This window comes from Pararge aegeria, chromosome 15, assembly GCF_905163445.1.
Source record: "Pararge aegeria chromosome 15, ilParAegt1.1, whole genome shotgun sequence".
NCBI lineage: Eukaryota > Metazoa > Arthropoda > Insecta > Lepidoptera > Nymphalidae > Pararge > Pararge aegeria.
In genome coordinates this window covers 711,775-729,261 of record NC_053194.1, presented here as the reverse complement: position 1 = coordinate 729,261, position 17,487 = coordinate 711,775, and the positions used below count along the sequence as shown (strand labels likewise).

The 17,487-nt window shown below is 35.8% G+C and overlaps 3 protein-coding genes across 4 annotated transcripts in view; 1 reads left to right on the top strand and 2 right to left on the bottom strand.

The window, feature by feature from the left end:
- LOC120629703 (protein Aster-B-like) overlaps window positions 1-6,059 on the top strand; it is a 53,068-nt gene extending 47,009 nt beyond the window's left edge. Inside the window, exons 15-17 of one of the 2 annotated variants that reach the window (XM_039898690.1) lie at window positions 1,174-1,384; window positions 3,284-3,413; window positions 4,797-6,059. In XM_039898690.1, coding sequence (XP_039754624.1) covers window positions 1,174-1,384; window positions 3,284-3,413; window positions 4,797-4,886 — 431 coding nt within the window. In that variant the 3' untranslated portion in view covers window positions 4,887-6,059. The remainder of the gene's footprint in view (window positions 1-1,173; window positions 1,385-3,283; window positions 3,414-4,796) is intronic. The other variant, XM_039898691.1, reaches the window with a different exon arrangement.
- A 7,516-nt stretch (window positions 6,060-13,575) lies between these two features.
- On the bottom strand, window positions 13,576-17,389 carry LOC120629792 (ubiquitin-40S ribosomal protein S27a). Its single transcript, XM_039898836.1, has 4 exons — window positions 17,286-17,389; window positions 15,289-15,422; window positions 14,519-14,714; window positions 13,576-13,806 (listed from the first exon to the last, which is right to left on the bottom strand). The coding sequence occupies exons 2-4, from the start codon at window positions 15,411-15,413 to the stop codon at window positions 13,660-13,662; spliced, it is 468 nt and encodes a 155-aa protein (XP_039754770.1). The 5' UTR covers window positions 15,414-15,422; window positions 17,286-17,389; the 3' UTR covers window positions 13,576-13,659.
- LOC120629791 (ribosome biogenesis protein NSA2 homolog) lies at window positions 16,086-17,344 on the bottom strand. The gene is made up of 2 exons (XM_039898835.1): window positions 17,286-17,344; window positions 16,086-16,926 (listed from the first exon to the last, which is right to left on the bottom strand). Exon 2 carries the CDS (start codon window positions 16,916-16,918, stop codon window positions 16,139-16,141), a length of 780 nt encoding a protein of 259 aa, XP_039754769.1. The 5' UTR covers window positions 16,919-16,926; window positions 17,286-17,344; the 3' UTR covers window positions 16,086-16,138.
- Window positions 17,390-17,487: the final 98 nt, after the last annotated feature.

Genomic DNA, 17,487 nt, shown 5'->3' with positions numbered 1-17,487 from the left:
TGTAATGAGTTAATAAATAAATAATAAAATAAATCATCATTACCGTCACCATCATCATTACCATCATCATTACCGTCACCATCATCATTACTATCATCATTACCGTCACCATCAACATTACCATCATCATTACCGTCACCATCATCATTACCATCATCATTATCGTCACCATCATCGTCACCATCATCATTACCATCATCATTGTCGTCACCATCATCATTACCGTCACCACCATTACCATTATGCTAAGTTGCCTCTCTTTTCAACGACCGGGGGGACGCAGTGGTGAGCTGTTTGACCCAAAACAAACTTAGCCGGGTGAAAAAGTATGGTGATTTTACCAAAATCGTACATTTTGAAATATATATATAAAAAATAAAATAAATGAATATACTTCGATAATACACACATCGCCATCTAGCCCCGAAGTAAGCGTACCTAGCTTGTGTTATGGCTACTAAGATGACTGAGGAAAAATGTTATGAATAATATACATAAATACTTATAAAATACATATTAACATCCGGACACTAAAAAACATTTATGTTATAGTAGTTTTATTAAGTGGGTAAATAATTAATCTTTTATTTAGTTTATTAATTTATTTATTTATTAAGAGCATTAACAATATGAAATGAAATGAAATGAAATGAAATGAAAATACGCTTTATTGTACACCTAACAGAAATTAAATTATAAACAAAAACAACACAATAAGACACAGGTACAATGGGGGTTATAATATGCATATTACACGTTTTAATACATACGCACACACAAAACATGGCCTGATATGCACGTCAATTACAAGTTCACAAAGCATTGATAAAGCATAATGTAAACTTAATTTGACAAAAAATTTAGTTTTTATTAGTTTTCTACAAATACGCAAATAATTATTATTTAATTAATAAATAGTTTTCAAGAACAAAAAGTTCAATACATTGAGTTTTGATATAAAAACCACTGCATTATCGATACACTCCATTCCTACATGTACTCAAACGATGCTAAGATATCTACCGGTGTCTTAGTCGTTATCATTCATGTTCACCATAGAAATTCCAGTTGTGGGAATCGAACCCATGGCCTTGGACTGAGAAAGCAGGGTCGCTGCCCACCGCGCCAATCGGCGGTCAAAAAATATAAACTAATTGAATCTTCAATTGCCAGTATCGCCACTGAGTCCCGTGGCCGCCGCGTCGGTCGCGCTGCCAACCACCACAGTGCTGTCGCCGCGGCTCCCGGCGGCGCAACCGAGTCGCGCCACCACCTGGCTGGCGCTGGTGCTGGTGTTGCTGCTGGCGGTCAACGCGGTGCTGTACTGGAAGCTGTACCACACGGACCACACGCGGAACATGGACCTTAACCACTTGCACACGAGGTGAGAGGCAGCGCGCTAACTATTACGCTCTTGGCGGCGCAACCAAGCCGAGCAACCAGTCATATTACTGTGGCTTTACTTAAAACTTAGATAAACAATAATTGAAAATTGAAATGGAATTTTGAAGTTATACTTCTTTTAACGCGTCAAAAGAAGTATAACTTCAAAAACTGGAAAATGTAGCGATCCGCCATGACAGGTGAAACACCGAATTCTAAACTATGACTTCAAGTCTATACAAACATAATTTTGTACCGTTTGAACTTGTTTGAACTTGTCTCTGCGTATTTCAAGTATTTTGCGATACGTCACAAGTATGGCAATGACACCTTAAGAGCGTTTTAAAACATAATTTGTAATTTATATCAACAAAACCTATGATTTTTGATTAGCTATTGCAGTCGACCTACTTAAGGGCACGGGTCTGATCCCACAATGAGAAGGGGTTAAGGCCGTAGTCCACCACGCTGGCCCGTGCGGATTGGTGGAATCCACACGCCTTCGAGAACATTATGGAGAACTCACAGGCATGCAGGTTTCCTCACGATGTTTCCCTTCGTCGTCGTAGTGATATTTTAATTGCAAACTCGAGGTGCATGCTGGGATTCGAACTCGGCCCCCCGAAGGCCTACCCACTGGGCTATCACCGCTTAAGCTTACCACTCGCTCGACAATGCCTATTTGCATAGCCTATTTTTTTTTTTTTTTTTTATTTATTTATATAACACACAAAACAGATCATGACAGAACAACAACCAATAAAAATAAAACTAGCCATTCTCCACCACATGCGTTAATAAATGCAGCCAATAGATGGGACGAACATACGTTCTTGGATATTTTCTTACAAAAAAAATAATTAAATATCATATAAAAGAACATATAGTGTAAGAGAATACAGTGTCGAGTTAAATTATGAAAAATTATTTTATTTTTTACATTTGTCAAGCAGAGTGCTATTGAAAGCCTTTTTAAAGGTCAATAGTTAATATATTGACAGTAGATTGTATTGAATAGATCAATAGGTTATATAAAGTATTGAACTCAGGGTTAACCTAGTTTACGAGGCGATACCATGGGTGGGCTTGCCTATATTTTGTATACACGTCATAGCCGAGCCGGCTGTTCCGACGATTATTAACTGAATTTTTACTGAACTGAACTGAATTTTATGATAGTTTACTTTTGTTAGAACAACTTATGACCACAGAGAAATATAATAACTATCCGATTCATACCAATATTAAAATGTCGAGTGCCAAAAGAAAAATTAAGAAATTATGTCAGTTAAAAATTACGTTATCGAAATTTAAATTAGAATTACGCTAATCTTAGCTTTATTCGCTATGAGTTAAGGTTTTTCATAAGGATAAAGGTTTGCGTCGTTATTGTTCTCGCATTCTTTTTTTTTATAATTTATAGTAGACTTTAGCTTCTGTAAATTACACTTAACTAAGGAAGACATTACCGCTTACAGAACCATGATAAGTAGTCTGGTTATTTTTTGTTCCGCATTTCACTGAATTGTGACGCAACAAAATAAAGATATTACTGGCAAATTTTATGTCCATACCATACCAATTACCATATCCAAATGCTCTTAAATCTTCATCGAATCCCATAGGTCTTAACATCTCAGGTCTAAACATACCAGAATTTCCAACTTGAATCCATTTTTTCATACCTTTATGATTACCTTCATCATATTTTGAACCTTATGAAAAAGTCATAAAAATGTTTTAGTCCGTCAATGACTGCCTTCGTTTTGAGCTCGTCTAAAACCCTCGCTACACTCAGCATTCTAGAAACATTTTCATAAAATCCTTCGGTCGTAATGTAAGTCATTGCTTAACCCCCTTGTTGAACGATCTACTACTATGCATCGAACCTTGTCCTCAGGATGAGCTCGCTGAGCGAGGCGCAGGCGGCGGAGTGGGCGCGAGCGCTGGAGCGGCACTCGCACCGGCAGCGCGGCCAGCTGCTGGCGTGGCGGGACGCGCTGGACCGCACCGTGGCGCATCTGGTGCAGGTGACTGGCAGCACGTTGCGCACCACAGACTAGCATAGCGATACTATCGCGCGTGGTGTTTGTATTCTCTTTGAGTTTCATTGTTATTAATAGGCATGACTTATTTTGAAATAGGTACTGCCCTATGTCCCGAATTATCTTAAAATATATTATTTTTACAGAAATTAAAGGCTATGTTATAACTGAAAATATATGCGAACGTTATTCATTGCCCACCAAACCGTATTGGAGGGCTGAATCTAAGTTCTTAATACATGTCTTCTGTAAGAGAGAACGCTTGGCCTAGCATTAGGATTAGTAGGCAGAGTGAACGTGAACGTTATGTTAAACATCTACCATTGTAGAAACATTTTAAGTGTAACCGACACAGACTAGATAGCGATACTATCACGCGTGGTGTTTGTATTCTCTTTGAGTTTCATTGTTATTAATAGGTATGATGACTAATTTTCAAATACTGCCCTATGTCCCGAATTATCTTAATGTATGTTATTTTTGCAGAAATCAAAGGTTTTATTTATGAAAATTGCAATTGAATTTTAAAAGTAATATTTCCCGCGAAAACGCTCGCCGGGTGTCATGGCCGCACTCGTGACGTCACAGGCAAATTAGAGCTTTGGTGTTGATAACAAAAAACTTAGCCAATGATAGTTTGAAATCAAAAATTACTTGGTGTGTGTAGAGATTTCGAAGATCAAGCGGTAAAAAATTATATTTATGTAAACTGGACGTCGTTTTACCTGTCTGATCGCTATATTTTCAGTTCTATTTATTGCAAATAAATACCAATCTCACTTAGAATGTAAATTAAAGTACGTATCTCATAATACATGAATCCTTATATCATTAGATAAATACAATATTTTAGCGATTCTTTGTTACTGTAATCATGCCTAATAATTGTCACCGCCAATAATATCTCTATTCAAGTAGGCCCGTTAGATTGGCTACATAGCTTATTTAGTCTCGTGGCAGTGGTTCGAACACGTTTTAGATTTTATTTTATAGGTTATGTTATTGTTTTTAAATATTTTAAGTATGAAGCGAGTTATACCACTATAGATGTCTGTATTCGTATACCCAAGACTAAAGCTACGAGGGTTCCAAACGCGCCCACAACAAATTTAGCTGGTTTTTTTTTGTTATCACCATCTCAGTCGGATTTGTAACAGATAGCGACTTTTCTGTAATTTTTAAACTACTTTGCCTCATAATAGTGGTAATATATTTTTATGAACGCTTCATAAGTGCCTGAGTTAGGTCTACAACAATTTAAATATTTTTGAATTTAAAATGTTTTTCTATTATCAAATCTATTAGTCACGTTCGCTGCGACAAGGATTATAGTGTCTTGTACTCATGATGTACTTATATCGCTTTCAGACCGAGCAGGCTCTAACGAAACTTCTAGAAACAATCAAACCAGCGCTAGAGAAGGCCGAACAGGAAGCAGAGCCGCGGGACGACCTCTGAGGCGTGACGGCGTAGCGTACCTTCCAGAAGGTTCTCCTGTGATTTGAGAGCTGAGTACTCTATTGGCTATGTAGCTTAATTTAAGTAGCCTCACACCGAGGTTTGGTTTGAGCAAACTTTTGTTCAAACCTCTAATTCCGTTAAATTCCAGATTGGTTAAATCTTTCGCCAAGTTTTAACAAACGTATTACAAGGCTAGTCGCACATTGCAATCTTAAGTAGCTTAGGCAATTAGATGCGCGAGCAACTAAGTGATTGCATAAGCTACACTAGTAAGCGGGTGATTCTGAAATAATATACTAAACTTTTCAATATTTTTTAGCATACGAGTGGAACACTCGTTGCCGACGCGTAACACACTTAGAGCAAAACACACAAACATGGTTAAATTTCAACGCTGTAATATGAGTAGCAATGGTGTGCGAAGGCCATAAAGCGTCAAAATCGATTGCACAATTATGTATATAACTGTAAATATATGCGAACCTTATTCATTGCCCACCAAACCGTATTGGAGGGTTGAATCTAAATTCTTAATACATGTCTTCTGTAAGAGAGAACGCTCGGCCTAGCATAAGATTAGTAGGCAGAGTGAACGTTATGTTAAACATATACCATTGTAGTAACATTTTAAGTGTAACCGCTTCTCGGATTTCCATTACACCAGCCAATATAAAATAGGGTTCAGCAACTAGTTGCTAAGGTTTTATTAGAGTAGGCAATGTGCGGCTAGCCTTAAATCACGGCTTTCAGAAATACGTAATATATGAAAAAAGATTTCACAATTTGTGTTTAAATTGTATTTATGTATTTATATGCAGGATATTTTGTAAAATATATTTCCAGTTAAGGTTGGCCGAATTCCAAACTTTCCATAGTATGTAGTTCGTGAACCCTGATGGGTATGGTACTCAATACATATGGTACTCATCAGGGGACGAATATATAAAATATTCGAGGAGAATTATTTTGAGTTAGTTGAAATTACTGCATTCATTCCGTGATCTTGTCGGTCGTTGTGACTTGTAAACCATGCAAATTCTTAGGGAGCTTGAATTATCAAGAATATTAATGTCAATACCAAGAGTTTTTTTTTTTAATATTTTTTTTCCAAAAATATCTTTTAGTGGTAAATTGCTTGATTTTAGTAATGCAATAAAAAACCTACCTGCATTTACGAGCTGAAGCGTTGCTTATACAAATATAACTTCATTTTAATAAACAAAATACAAATTTTACAAACTATGGTTACTAACTATGGTTAAAGTTGGTTGTATTAAAATTAATATTCCTGACTTAATTATATAAATGCGAAAGCGTGTTTGTCCGTTTGTACTTACTTTACGCCGTAAATAAGCAACCAATTAACTTAATTTTTGGCAGAAAGTAAGTTAAAAGGACAGAGAGTGACATGGGCTATTTCCTATTTTAATATTAGGAAAACAACCTGCAATATCCTATAGGCCTATCGCCTCACGTTTGTTTCACACAAAGTCAGTCAGGGTTGCGTCACACATTCCTACCTACCTCCATGAATCGGTCAGAATAGCTGGCGTATGATTTCCAAATAGATCGAAACTACACAGCATAAATGTACAACATATGCAAGAACAAAAGACGTGCAATTAATTGATATACAATTTATCAAAATAAATCTGTGTCTTCAGAAAAAACCCGCCATTTTGATGTCAGGATGGCGGCTCACTTTAAAGTCATGTTTGCTAAAGTCACGATCAGCATCATGTCAACCCATTACCAGCCCACTGCAGGGCACGGGTCACTCTGCACAATGAGTAGAGGTTAAGGCCAGAGTCCACCACGCTGGCCCAGTGCGGATTGGTGGACTCCACACAACTTTTAGAACATTGTGGTTTAACTCTCTCAGGCATGAAGGTTTCCTCACGAAGTTTTCCAACACCAACGAAAACATGCGATAATTTACGTATATCTAAAGTTTAGTACAACATACTAATGTACTGTATAGTTTCGATCTATTTAGTGATCACAAACCCGCAAATTTTACCGATTTACTTCCACGCCCCGAAATTGTATAGCTAGAAGCCCAGGCACCGCCTGTAGGACGACAAAAAGGTGTTGAAGAGATGAGAGAGGAAGTTGATTTTTTCACATTATATCATCATATAAACTCATTACCGGCCCGCTACAGGTTACGGGTCTCTTACCACAATGTGCAGGGGTTAAGGCCGTAGTCCGCCACACTGGCCCAGTCCGGATTGGTGACATATTATATAAATAATTAAAAATGTCACGGATTCATACTTCATTAACTGGACTATTGTCGCACCCACTCCAGAAAGATGCACGCTTACTCAGAGGAGTAAGGGGTATTTAGCTGTCTAATATTATTTGTATAAAAAATGAGCATTTAATATGTTGAAACTCATAAATTAAATGCTTCCTTAATTTTGCAAACAGTTTCAACCATAGAATTCTTTATAACAAGATACTAGAAATGTCAGATTGTCGCTGCGAACGATTGTCGGAGCACACGAATTGTTATTTGATACAAGGAAAAAAAAATTGTAGCAGTTAATAATTTCATTGTTATTTTTAAATCATATTGCCTCTTACACTGTAAAAAAAGTAAAATACAGAAATGTATGCTCCTAGCGTGTAGTATTTAAACCTCGAACTTTTAGTGGTACGAGTGCTGGGAGCCGTCGTTCGGCGACAAGTGTTTTCTGTACTTAAAGTGTTATAAGACACATCTAGTGTCCTCTTATTAAGATTTATGTGGTTTCAACATAGCTTTGGTATTCCATTATTTGTCTCACGCAATTGGCAGTAATATGTAGTTAGAGAAATATAATTTTAGGATATCCCATTGTTATATTGGTCAGTTACGTTAAAGTTGTAAATACTTACTTATCTTGGACACCATAGAAAGGGACGAGTGAGATGGTATCACCTTAGTTTGGCCATCGTTTTACAGTATTGAAACATAAGAGTAAAGAAAAGTAAGAAGTCTTGGCAATTATTAGTAAGGGTCACTTGGTATGAGTATATGCAATAATAAAAAAATATATGATGCCTGTCGAGTACATGCCTTGGTGTCCGTTTTAATGATACATAAATGGGACGCATTTAACTACCTATAATAATGTTAATAAAAAATAATCTGTGGTAAGGCAGGTCCTAAAGCAGTGCCGAGAAAATAAAAAAAAAACACTTTTATGTAAGTCACATCGAGAATATCAGTTAGTGCAGCAATAAGTAATCAACTTCACGTTTAGATTTTAAATGCAATAAGGGATTCGTGCGATCTCCGCAGCGAATGCCATCATGCGTACGCAACAACCAATAGCGGACAAATAATGTTTCGCGCGTAAATATGCTTCGTTTTGTTTGGCTAAAATATTTTAGCACTTTACCAAAGATATTAGATCTGTGTTGATACTTCAATGTGACTTATAAAAATGGTGTACATTATAAAACTGTACATAGATAATAGTTTATCTGTAGACTAATGCTTGGCTGAACATCTTAAACAGCCAATCTATTCGACTGTAACATTTTGTTAGACAACTTCAATGGAAAAATTAAAAAAATTCATGTAATAATACAGCGCCCTCATCGGCCCATATGAAAAACTAGTTCGTCATACCGATTGACGACTAAAGTCAACTTAGTGACGAGCTTTTGTTGTTAGGTACTCAAGAAGCTATGTTAGAAGCTAAGCTGTAAATGCATGTCCCAGTTCGAGCGGTAATATACGCGATCAGCTTAAGTAATTATATAATATTAAAATGTTCTCGGCACTGAAACTAGAATGAGGTGTGACGGAATGAGACACAATTTTCTGCGGAACATCTTAACACACAAAAACGCATTTTTTTTTAAAACAATACTGAAAATTCTTTAAAAGTTTGACTTCTACATGCTATTTTTAATTTTTGCTGGCAACACTAAAATTAATGACTACGATTCTTAAAATACCATTGCTAAAAAATTAAAACTAGACTGTGACTAACTTTAAAACTTTATACTATTTAAATGTATATCTAAAAGAAAGAAAGCTAAAAACAATTTTGAATTCCTATTCAGAGTTACTCGTGTTTTATTGTCCCCAAATAAAGCCTAATATCGCCCCCATTATGAGATTTGATACATAATCTCTCTCATCTTTAGTGGCATTCGATAGTTTTATGAAAAATCTTTCACTGCATTAATATTAAAATTGGACTCTGTATGTCACGATAAAAGAAAACATCACTCCTTTGGGTCGCGATATTAGGGAATCTATTTTTTTTATCTGGCAAGTCTTGCGTATCTACATTAAAAGTTTTGAGGCGGTGCGTCCTTTCCAGTGAAGCAATCGTTCCCGGTTATTATAACAAATACTTCTTGAAGTCGAAGTACTATTTGCATGGTGGGTGTAAGCGCTATAGTCTATAATGGTTTTTTTTTTGCTAATTCATTTGAATGAGTGCCAAATTTCCGTCACACCTCAAATAATAAATAATCTATTAGACATAAATAAACGTATCCATTAAGTAAATACCCTTACAAATGTTTTCCTTTAGATTTAAGTACTTAAATTATGAAGCAACATGATGAATTTAAAACACTAAGTAATATTAATAAATGTTAAATCAAATTCTAATGAAAAATATTGAGTGTTAAATAAATGTTATTAGGAGAGAAAGATTATATATCAAAAATAATATAAGAATAATTTATAGTATAGCCTCTTTGGTAATTATTTTGAAAAAAATATTGGTGCTGTTTATTTTAAAATTAAATTATATATTCAGTCTCTTTAATGCGTTCGGATAATAAGTATTAGTTATTTATTAGTTTTTGTACAAAGTTTTGTTTTTAAAATGTGAAATAATTATTTTTAAATGTAAAAATATGAAGTGTTTAAAATTCTTTTGTAAATATTTTTAAGTAATATTACATTTTTAATTCATTCCTTAAGTCTGAATGATCTGAAATTATTAAGAGCGTTTTCACATTGATAGATTCGATACTGTTCCTAAAGAAAAGGTAAGAAGCTGAGAACGTAGCTACAACTTTAAAGCACGGAACAAGGGTAGGTACATATTTAGATTTTATACTTAAGTCTACTTTTTCGATCGCGTAAAAGTTATCTAATATTTATATGGAATTCCAAGGGCGTCATCTGGTTAAAATACTGGCATACAGAATTGGCATTAAACGGCGATGGATAATCGAATAAGTAGACGTAGGTAAAAAAATCTCGCACCTGCAGGGCTAGCACGGGCAGGGGATGAAAATTATATCCCCTGACCGGGGATATAATTAACGTGTCCACCTGCTAAAGCCTGGGAATATTGAATAGCAGAAGTTTACCTCCGTTTATTATTATTACACATATTATATAGATATTATTTCGACTGGTGCACAACCAGTGCTGTAAGATCTGATAAAGCTGTGGAAGAAGATATTTTTTATTCTTTCCCCGGGGATTTAATTGTCTCCTGTCCATTCTAGCCGTGCAGGCCCTCGGAAGATCAATAGCGGGCGCTATAATATTGAACATAACGAAAGTTTAAAGTTATAATAGCAAGGAATATTGTTTGATTTAATGAAGTTTGTTTATGCGAGATTGTTTGAATGTTTTCATTTAATTCATTAAAAACGAAATAGATTTTTGGAAATAGGACAAAAATAAACGAACCATAAATTTGTTTGTCTGTATTTACAAATAGTACATCTTATAGTGTAGAAATCTTATCTACGTCTCTTATCGTACGTCGTACGTATCGTACGTATCTTATCTAATAATCTCTACGTCTGGCTGTAACCTACACCACTCTGTTGAAGTAACAGCAGTGGCGTGCATAGAGGGTATGCAGATAATATAAAATGAAGAAAAACTCCAGTACGTGTTACGAAAAACTTAACACGTACTGGAGATTTTCTTCATTTTATATCATCTGTATATCCTGTGCATACCTTCTATGCAAGCCACTGAGTAACAGCATATTACAAGTGGCTAATTTTCAGTCCAATCCGTGCCTCCGAAAGCACGTTCGGTCCCAGTTATTATCACTTACGCCAACTCGCATTAGAACAGCGTGGTGGATATCTCGTATAACACTAATGAGAGATGAAGCCTAAGACCGTGGAATACTCTGCTGGGAGAAGTTTAAGTTCGAAGAGAAGTCACAGTTAAAAAATAATAAGTTAAATCGTAATTAATAGATTATAAATATTATAAAATAAAATGCATTACTATAATGTTTGACTTAATTTTATCCATATTATAATTTTTATGTGAGCCGTTCTTGGATTGAAGTAATTGTACTCTTGCTAAAACTAAATTTTAGCCAATTACTGCAAGTGCCAGTCAGTCCGAATTGCAATGATAAGATTATATCAGTTTATATAGAGGTTATATCGGATCCGATGGTGTGAAAACGCTGTTATGAATTTATTTGAAACTATTGTTTAGATCCTACACAGATTAAAGGAAAAAGATGGACGGAACGCTGTCGAAAAATAACTTTCATATCTGTTCGCGTCAAGAATTTGCAGTTTAAGCATATGTGCATACATTTGAGAATAACAATGAATAATTGGATGGTATATAGCCTAGCTCATATATATTAGCCTTGTGTTATGAACGTTTATTCACCATTTGCATGCGTACGAGCCTGTTTATATTCGGAAGAGATGTCGATAGCTGTTTCGTAAAATCTAAGCGGTAGTTTTTTTTTTTTTTTTCATTCCAAAGGGATAATTGTTGATCCTATTTAATTGTTATGACGATTTGGGACCAGATTCATTGTTGGCCTCATCGTTAATTAGGAGGCAAGGACTACAATTATTATAGACTTAACCTAGATAGGACACGATTTGTGGTGTATTTATTTTACAAGTGCAATGTATAGAAGCGGATTCCTGATGATCTATAGATAAAGGAACTCCTTTTAGGTCGCAACAGCCAATCAACAGTATTCTTTTAACCATTAGTGAGAAGTGCATAACGCATATAAATCTGCTAGGTTATATTAAAAAAAAAAAAATTACCGTCCATCTAGTCTTTTTCCTCTTGTCTGTGAAATTCCTATTAGATTAGTCTGTGCAATGTAGATCGTGTGAGATCTTGCCAAAGTGTGATGTGATGCTGTAGAAGGGAGGTAGTTGCACAAAACCCGTTAGACAATTCAAACAGGATATTATAATTCATAAGTTAGACAATTCTATTTCTCAGTATTGAATAAATATTTTAATGTATGTCAGCTGTTTTATTATTTTTATTTTTGTTATTCCTGAAGATTATAAGGCAACTTTCCCAGCATTGCGACAAAGTGGAAATAACAACCAAATATTAAACGTTTGTGTTGTAGTTTTTTGACACGTGGCTACTTTAATTACATACCTTGTCAGGAAATATTTTCGAGGGCGTAATTTTGAGTCCTCTGCCTGTTATATTTAACCCCTAGTCTAGATTCTATATGGCATCGTACTGTTTTAGTCTTTATCTATAAACTAATAGTTTTAATGCTCAACACTACTTGTTTTGATATCTATGCTTATTGAGGTATATACGACTTACATTATAGCCTTACCAGGAAATAAAAAACCTGTTCATGTTCCGATTTGGTCCACTTTATGGGGTTTTTTTTCCTGGTCAGGCTTAATTTTTTTTTAAATTGCTACAAATTTTACTGTGCTCTATTGTCAGATATCTCCCTGCAACAAAATTTTATCAACACCGCTGCAGCTATCTCACGAGTAAAGGCTTGCGTCGAACAATGGGAAAGTAATTAATATCCCGGCTAACTTTGGAAACCTAATTAAAAGGTAATTCATTCAATTAAAAATACTTTGTAGGGTTTAAATTATTTATTGAAAAAAACTTACCGAAACTCAGTAACACAATTATGTACTTACCAGTTTTCCCTGGATTCAATCAAAATATTGGTCACAACTAGAAATCCTGAGCAGGTATGGTGATGATAATATTGTATATGTGTTAAATTGATAGATTTGAGACATGGCTTAAATAAACAGTCCACCTTCCAGCAAACTTCTATCTTAGACCGCGGACCGTAAGAGTTGTATTCACAGCTGGTCTAGATAGATCTTTATGTGCTTTTAATAGTCAACTTTAGGAATTTAGGAAATATAGGACTTTTCGGCACAAATTGATATTATTGTGAATGCAAATTTCCTACTTACTAAATTCGAAAAGTCCGCTGTCACTAATTTTCTTCGTTTCTTAGGCAAGATCTTCTTTCTTAGATCAACTTTAATTTAAAATCGCAACTGCTGTACAAACGTATATTTTTTAGAATGTATTTAGATAGAAACGCCTTCGGTCGGCGAAACATTAGATTGGTCCATCGAGTGGAGGCACGCAGGCAACATTAGTGTTTTAACTGGCGGGCATTCCTCGCACCTCCGACTATAAACAGCAATCTATATTTACATAACGCCTTTTTCTTTCACTACTAACTTGCGTATGTCATGAGTCTTTCTTCGCATGCTGAGCATCGGCCGACCAATTTAACTTGTCCTGCCTACCGGGATTCCCCGTGCATGGCGGATCGAGCTAGTGTCGACCAATGAAAACGCACCCAGATATCTTAACGATAAGTTCATTGCTGTCGTCTAACATCACGGTAGTTCACTAAACTCACCAATACTTACATGGCTGATCCAAGTAGAGATAAGGAAAAAAATAAACAACAAAAAAGTTAACTCTGACACTGTGTCAAGATTTATTTAAAAATCCATCATACACAGCAGTCCGAGTCAGTTAAGCCGTAACCCTAGTTCATTTGTCGTCGTCCTTGAACACCATGGTGGAGTGGCACTTGCCGCAGTAGTGGCGGTCCTCCATGACCGCCATGAACACTCCGGCGCCGCACTGCTCCCCGGTGCACTCCCGTCGCAGCCTGTGGATCTTGCCGTTCTCGTCCACCTGTTATACCAAGCAAAGCTTCTTAAGCAAGGAGTTACAAATGCAGCAAAATTGTCTTTCCTCCATAGCCTATATATATCAAGTCCACTTCTGAGTTATAGGTACATTCCAACGGGAGGTTTTGTTCATAATCACTATGCTAGGCAAACAGGATGTTATTGCATTATATATAACTGTCTCTTAATTTTTATAATATTTATAAGTGTTTTTACCTAGACTTGGAGGAGTTATCAATTTTATAAATTTAAAATGCATATAAAAAATTTCGGAACCGACAGGATTTGAACCTTTGACTCTCTGGAAATCGCGGCCTGAGCGCTTTCCCCAATTAAGCTACGGCTCTCCTACCGTCGATGCCGCAATTAGTATATGCCTTTCACACCAGTCTTATCCCGACTGTAGCGTTTTTATATGCATTTTAAATTTATAAAAAAAAATTGTCTCCTGCCTATGCTAGCAGTGCAGCAGTAAACACTTTCTTGTATTACACAAGTTAGCTCTTGAGTACAATCTTACCTGGTGGTAAGTGATGATGCAGTCTTAAATGGTAGCGGACTAACCTGTTAGGAAGTATGGCAGTTATATTAAACAATACTCTGGGTTCTTGGCAACATCGTACCGGAACGCGTAATCGCTTAGCGGCACGTCTTCGTCGGTAGGGTTGTGACTAGCCACGTCCACAATCGTTAATGAATGAAAGTATTAATCTTACCTTGTAAAACCTAAGTACAGCTAGTTTGACCTTCTTCTTCTTGTGTTTGATCTTCTTGGGGGTGGAGTAATTCTTCTTCTTGCGCTTCTTGGCGCCACCACGCAGGCGCAGCACAAGGTGAAGTGTGGATTCCTTCTGGATGTTGTAGTCCGAGAGGGTTCGGCCGTCTTCCAGTTGTTTACCAGCGAAGATCAATCTGATACAAGAACAAGGTTTGAATAAATGTTTGAACAACCAGAGCAGTCTGTGATTTGTGGGTTGGAAATAAATGCACATATAAATTCCAAACTAGTGTGAATAGATAGTTATATATTTGTTAATATTTAATAACAGGTGTCTTAGAGTTTTAATCATTTCCACAGCAGTCCTTCATTGAGAATGAGATTTGCACCAAGTATGACAATGTGAACTTATTAAAAAAAAAAAGTTAAAAAGATTTTCAAACATTTACTAAAGTTCAATGTAAGTTTATAATAAAAATAAATTTTTGTCCATCTAATATCAGTCTCAGATGTGACATATTAATTTGTATTAACTTAATATAAATTAAATAGATATTATAAATTAAATATCTTTTATAGAACTAAACTTTAACCAGTTTCTTGCATGTATAGGTACTGAGACTTTAACCCATTATTAGTAAATTTTGTTACCATAAGATCCTCAATGTTTAACTTTCATTTGTTTAAAATTAAAAATTTACACTCATAAATTTTGCATAAAAAGTTTGCTTGGATTACAATAAATACGAGTAATGTAAGAGTCCTCACCTCTGCTGGTCTGGGGGGATGCCCTCCTTGTCCTGGATCTTGGCTTTGACATTCTCGATAGTGTCCGAGGGCTCTACCTCGAGGGTGATGGTCTTTCCTGTGAGGGTCTTCACAAAAATCTGCATCTTGGCTTCCTATTGCAATAATATTTATGGTTATAATAGTACAAAATTTTGGAATTCTTGAGCATGAGAGGTACATATGTTATGCTATGTGCAAACCAATCACCATGGTTGCTTTTAGCAGGTACCTATATAATTGGCGTTTTTATTGAGTGCACCATGCATGGGATGGCCATATACATGTAATATAAACATTATATATTTTCTTCTCCTATTTCTTTCTGCCATGCTTTGGCAGGTGGACAAGTAAATTATATAATTTTCCTCATGCCTATCCTAATTATGCTGTGCAAATAATGGAAAAACTATGACTAAGAAACACAAAAGATTTGGATACCAACTAATACCAAAAAGTTGGACTAATTGGAACACTGAAATTGAATTGGTATTGGGTTGGTAGAATAGTTACTTAAAATTATATATTTTTTATAACTACTACAACTGTAATATTCACTTGGAAGTGTTTATTTCCAAACATAAGCACTCCTAAGTACTAAAAAACTTCCATTTTTAAACTTGTCCATACTCCATACATACCAATTAACTTATCAATTTAACTTGGGTACATACCCAAGTAAATGAATGAGTAATTAACATCTTTATCAAACAATTTTTAACTCCTGCTAAAAGACACAACAAAATAACTTTCTCATGCAGCTTGAATAAAAACCAAAATTGTAATTAATTTATTTCTTTATTGTGGCAGAAACATCTATTACATATTCAACTTATACCAACAGTATAGCATTAATTACACCATCATTCTCTGGGTTGTTGGTAACCTGAGCATACTTTCCCCATACAACTTTACCAGCCTGCGTTACTAAACCAAGCTCTGAAATGTTAACCTCAATGACTGTACCCTTCGTTATAACCCCTAAACTAGTATACATCTGTGAACTAGGGTTCTTTTTAACACCAATAATAGGTAAGCAAAATGTTGCTTTCAACTCTGGATGAGTAACATGAGCTTTTTTAAACCTAAGCGCCATTGGTCGAATGAAACGTTCAAATTTCGGAGGTTTGCGAGTGAAGTTCTCTCCAACAAAGGTAACTTTTGTGACCATACGTTTCCAAGCTTTTCTTTTCGATTTACCAGACTTTAATACTTTGAAGACCTCAGCGTCAGCCTGTGCTCTGACTTTGGGTATCGGGACATCCCATTTACCAGCTTTTTCTTTACGTTTTTGCTTGATCATGTTGGATAGCACTTTAGCTCGTGACTGGACATCTCTGTCGAGGAGGTAAACAGGTACTGCACCCTCAGCAACTTTTTCGGTATTTTGCTTAACATTTTTCTCTTCATGTGCTTTGATTTTCTTTTTCATCTGTATCTTTTCATTGCGCCGCTCTTTGTTGTAGATCTTAGCTTTGATGCCTCTCAACTTGCGCGCTTTCTCGGCCCTCTTGTGGGGTTCTCGCGCTTCACGTTTTCTCTTGCGCTCCTCATAGTCGAGCCTCCTACCATATAGCTTTTGATGGCGTTCAATGTATTCGTTCTGCGGCATTTTGGTAACTACAACAAAATTACCACCTCATGAGTTGTAAGGCTGTTTATACGTGCAACATAACCTCGTTTTGTTTGGTTCTTATTTTGCTTTTTCTTTAGATCACCACTATTTTAATAATTGCTAGTCAAAGAAAGCACGATGTTTGTTATTCGCGGTTTAATCTGTAAGCGACTTGTACTCGAACAATGTACGACTTAACCTTCCACGTGTTTAAAAGTTTTAAAGTTTTGAAGCGTTTATTCCAGGAAAATGATCGTAGAACTTACTCACGTTATATTTAACATAACACAAACAAAATTAATTTGTAATTACACAATAATACGCAAATAAAGAGGAATTAATTCATAAACGTGATTGAACTCACCTTAGGCCGTCACCATGCCACACGGAAAAGGAAGTTTGAGTTTGTTTGACAGAAGCATAGACAATAGAATTTAAAAGTAACTAAACGACAAACGTATTTAAGTTCTTTCACACTACACGATCAGAGTGATCGGAAGGTCCGAGGACAAAAAAAAATATTGAATCCATAAAAGCAAGGAATCCCTTTCTAGCACTGACCTAAA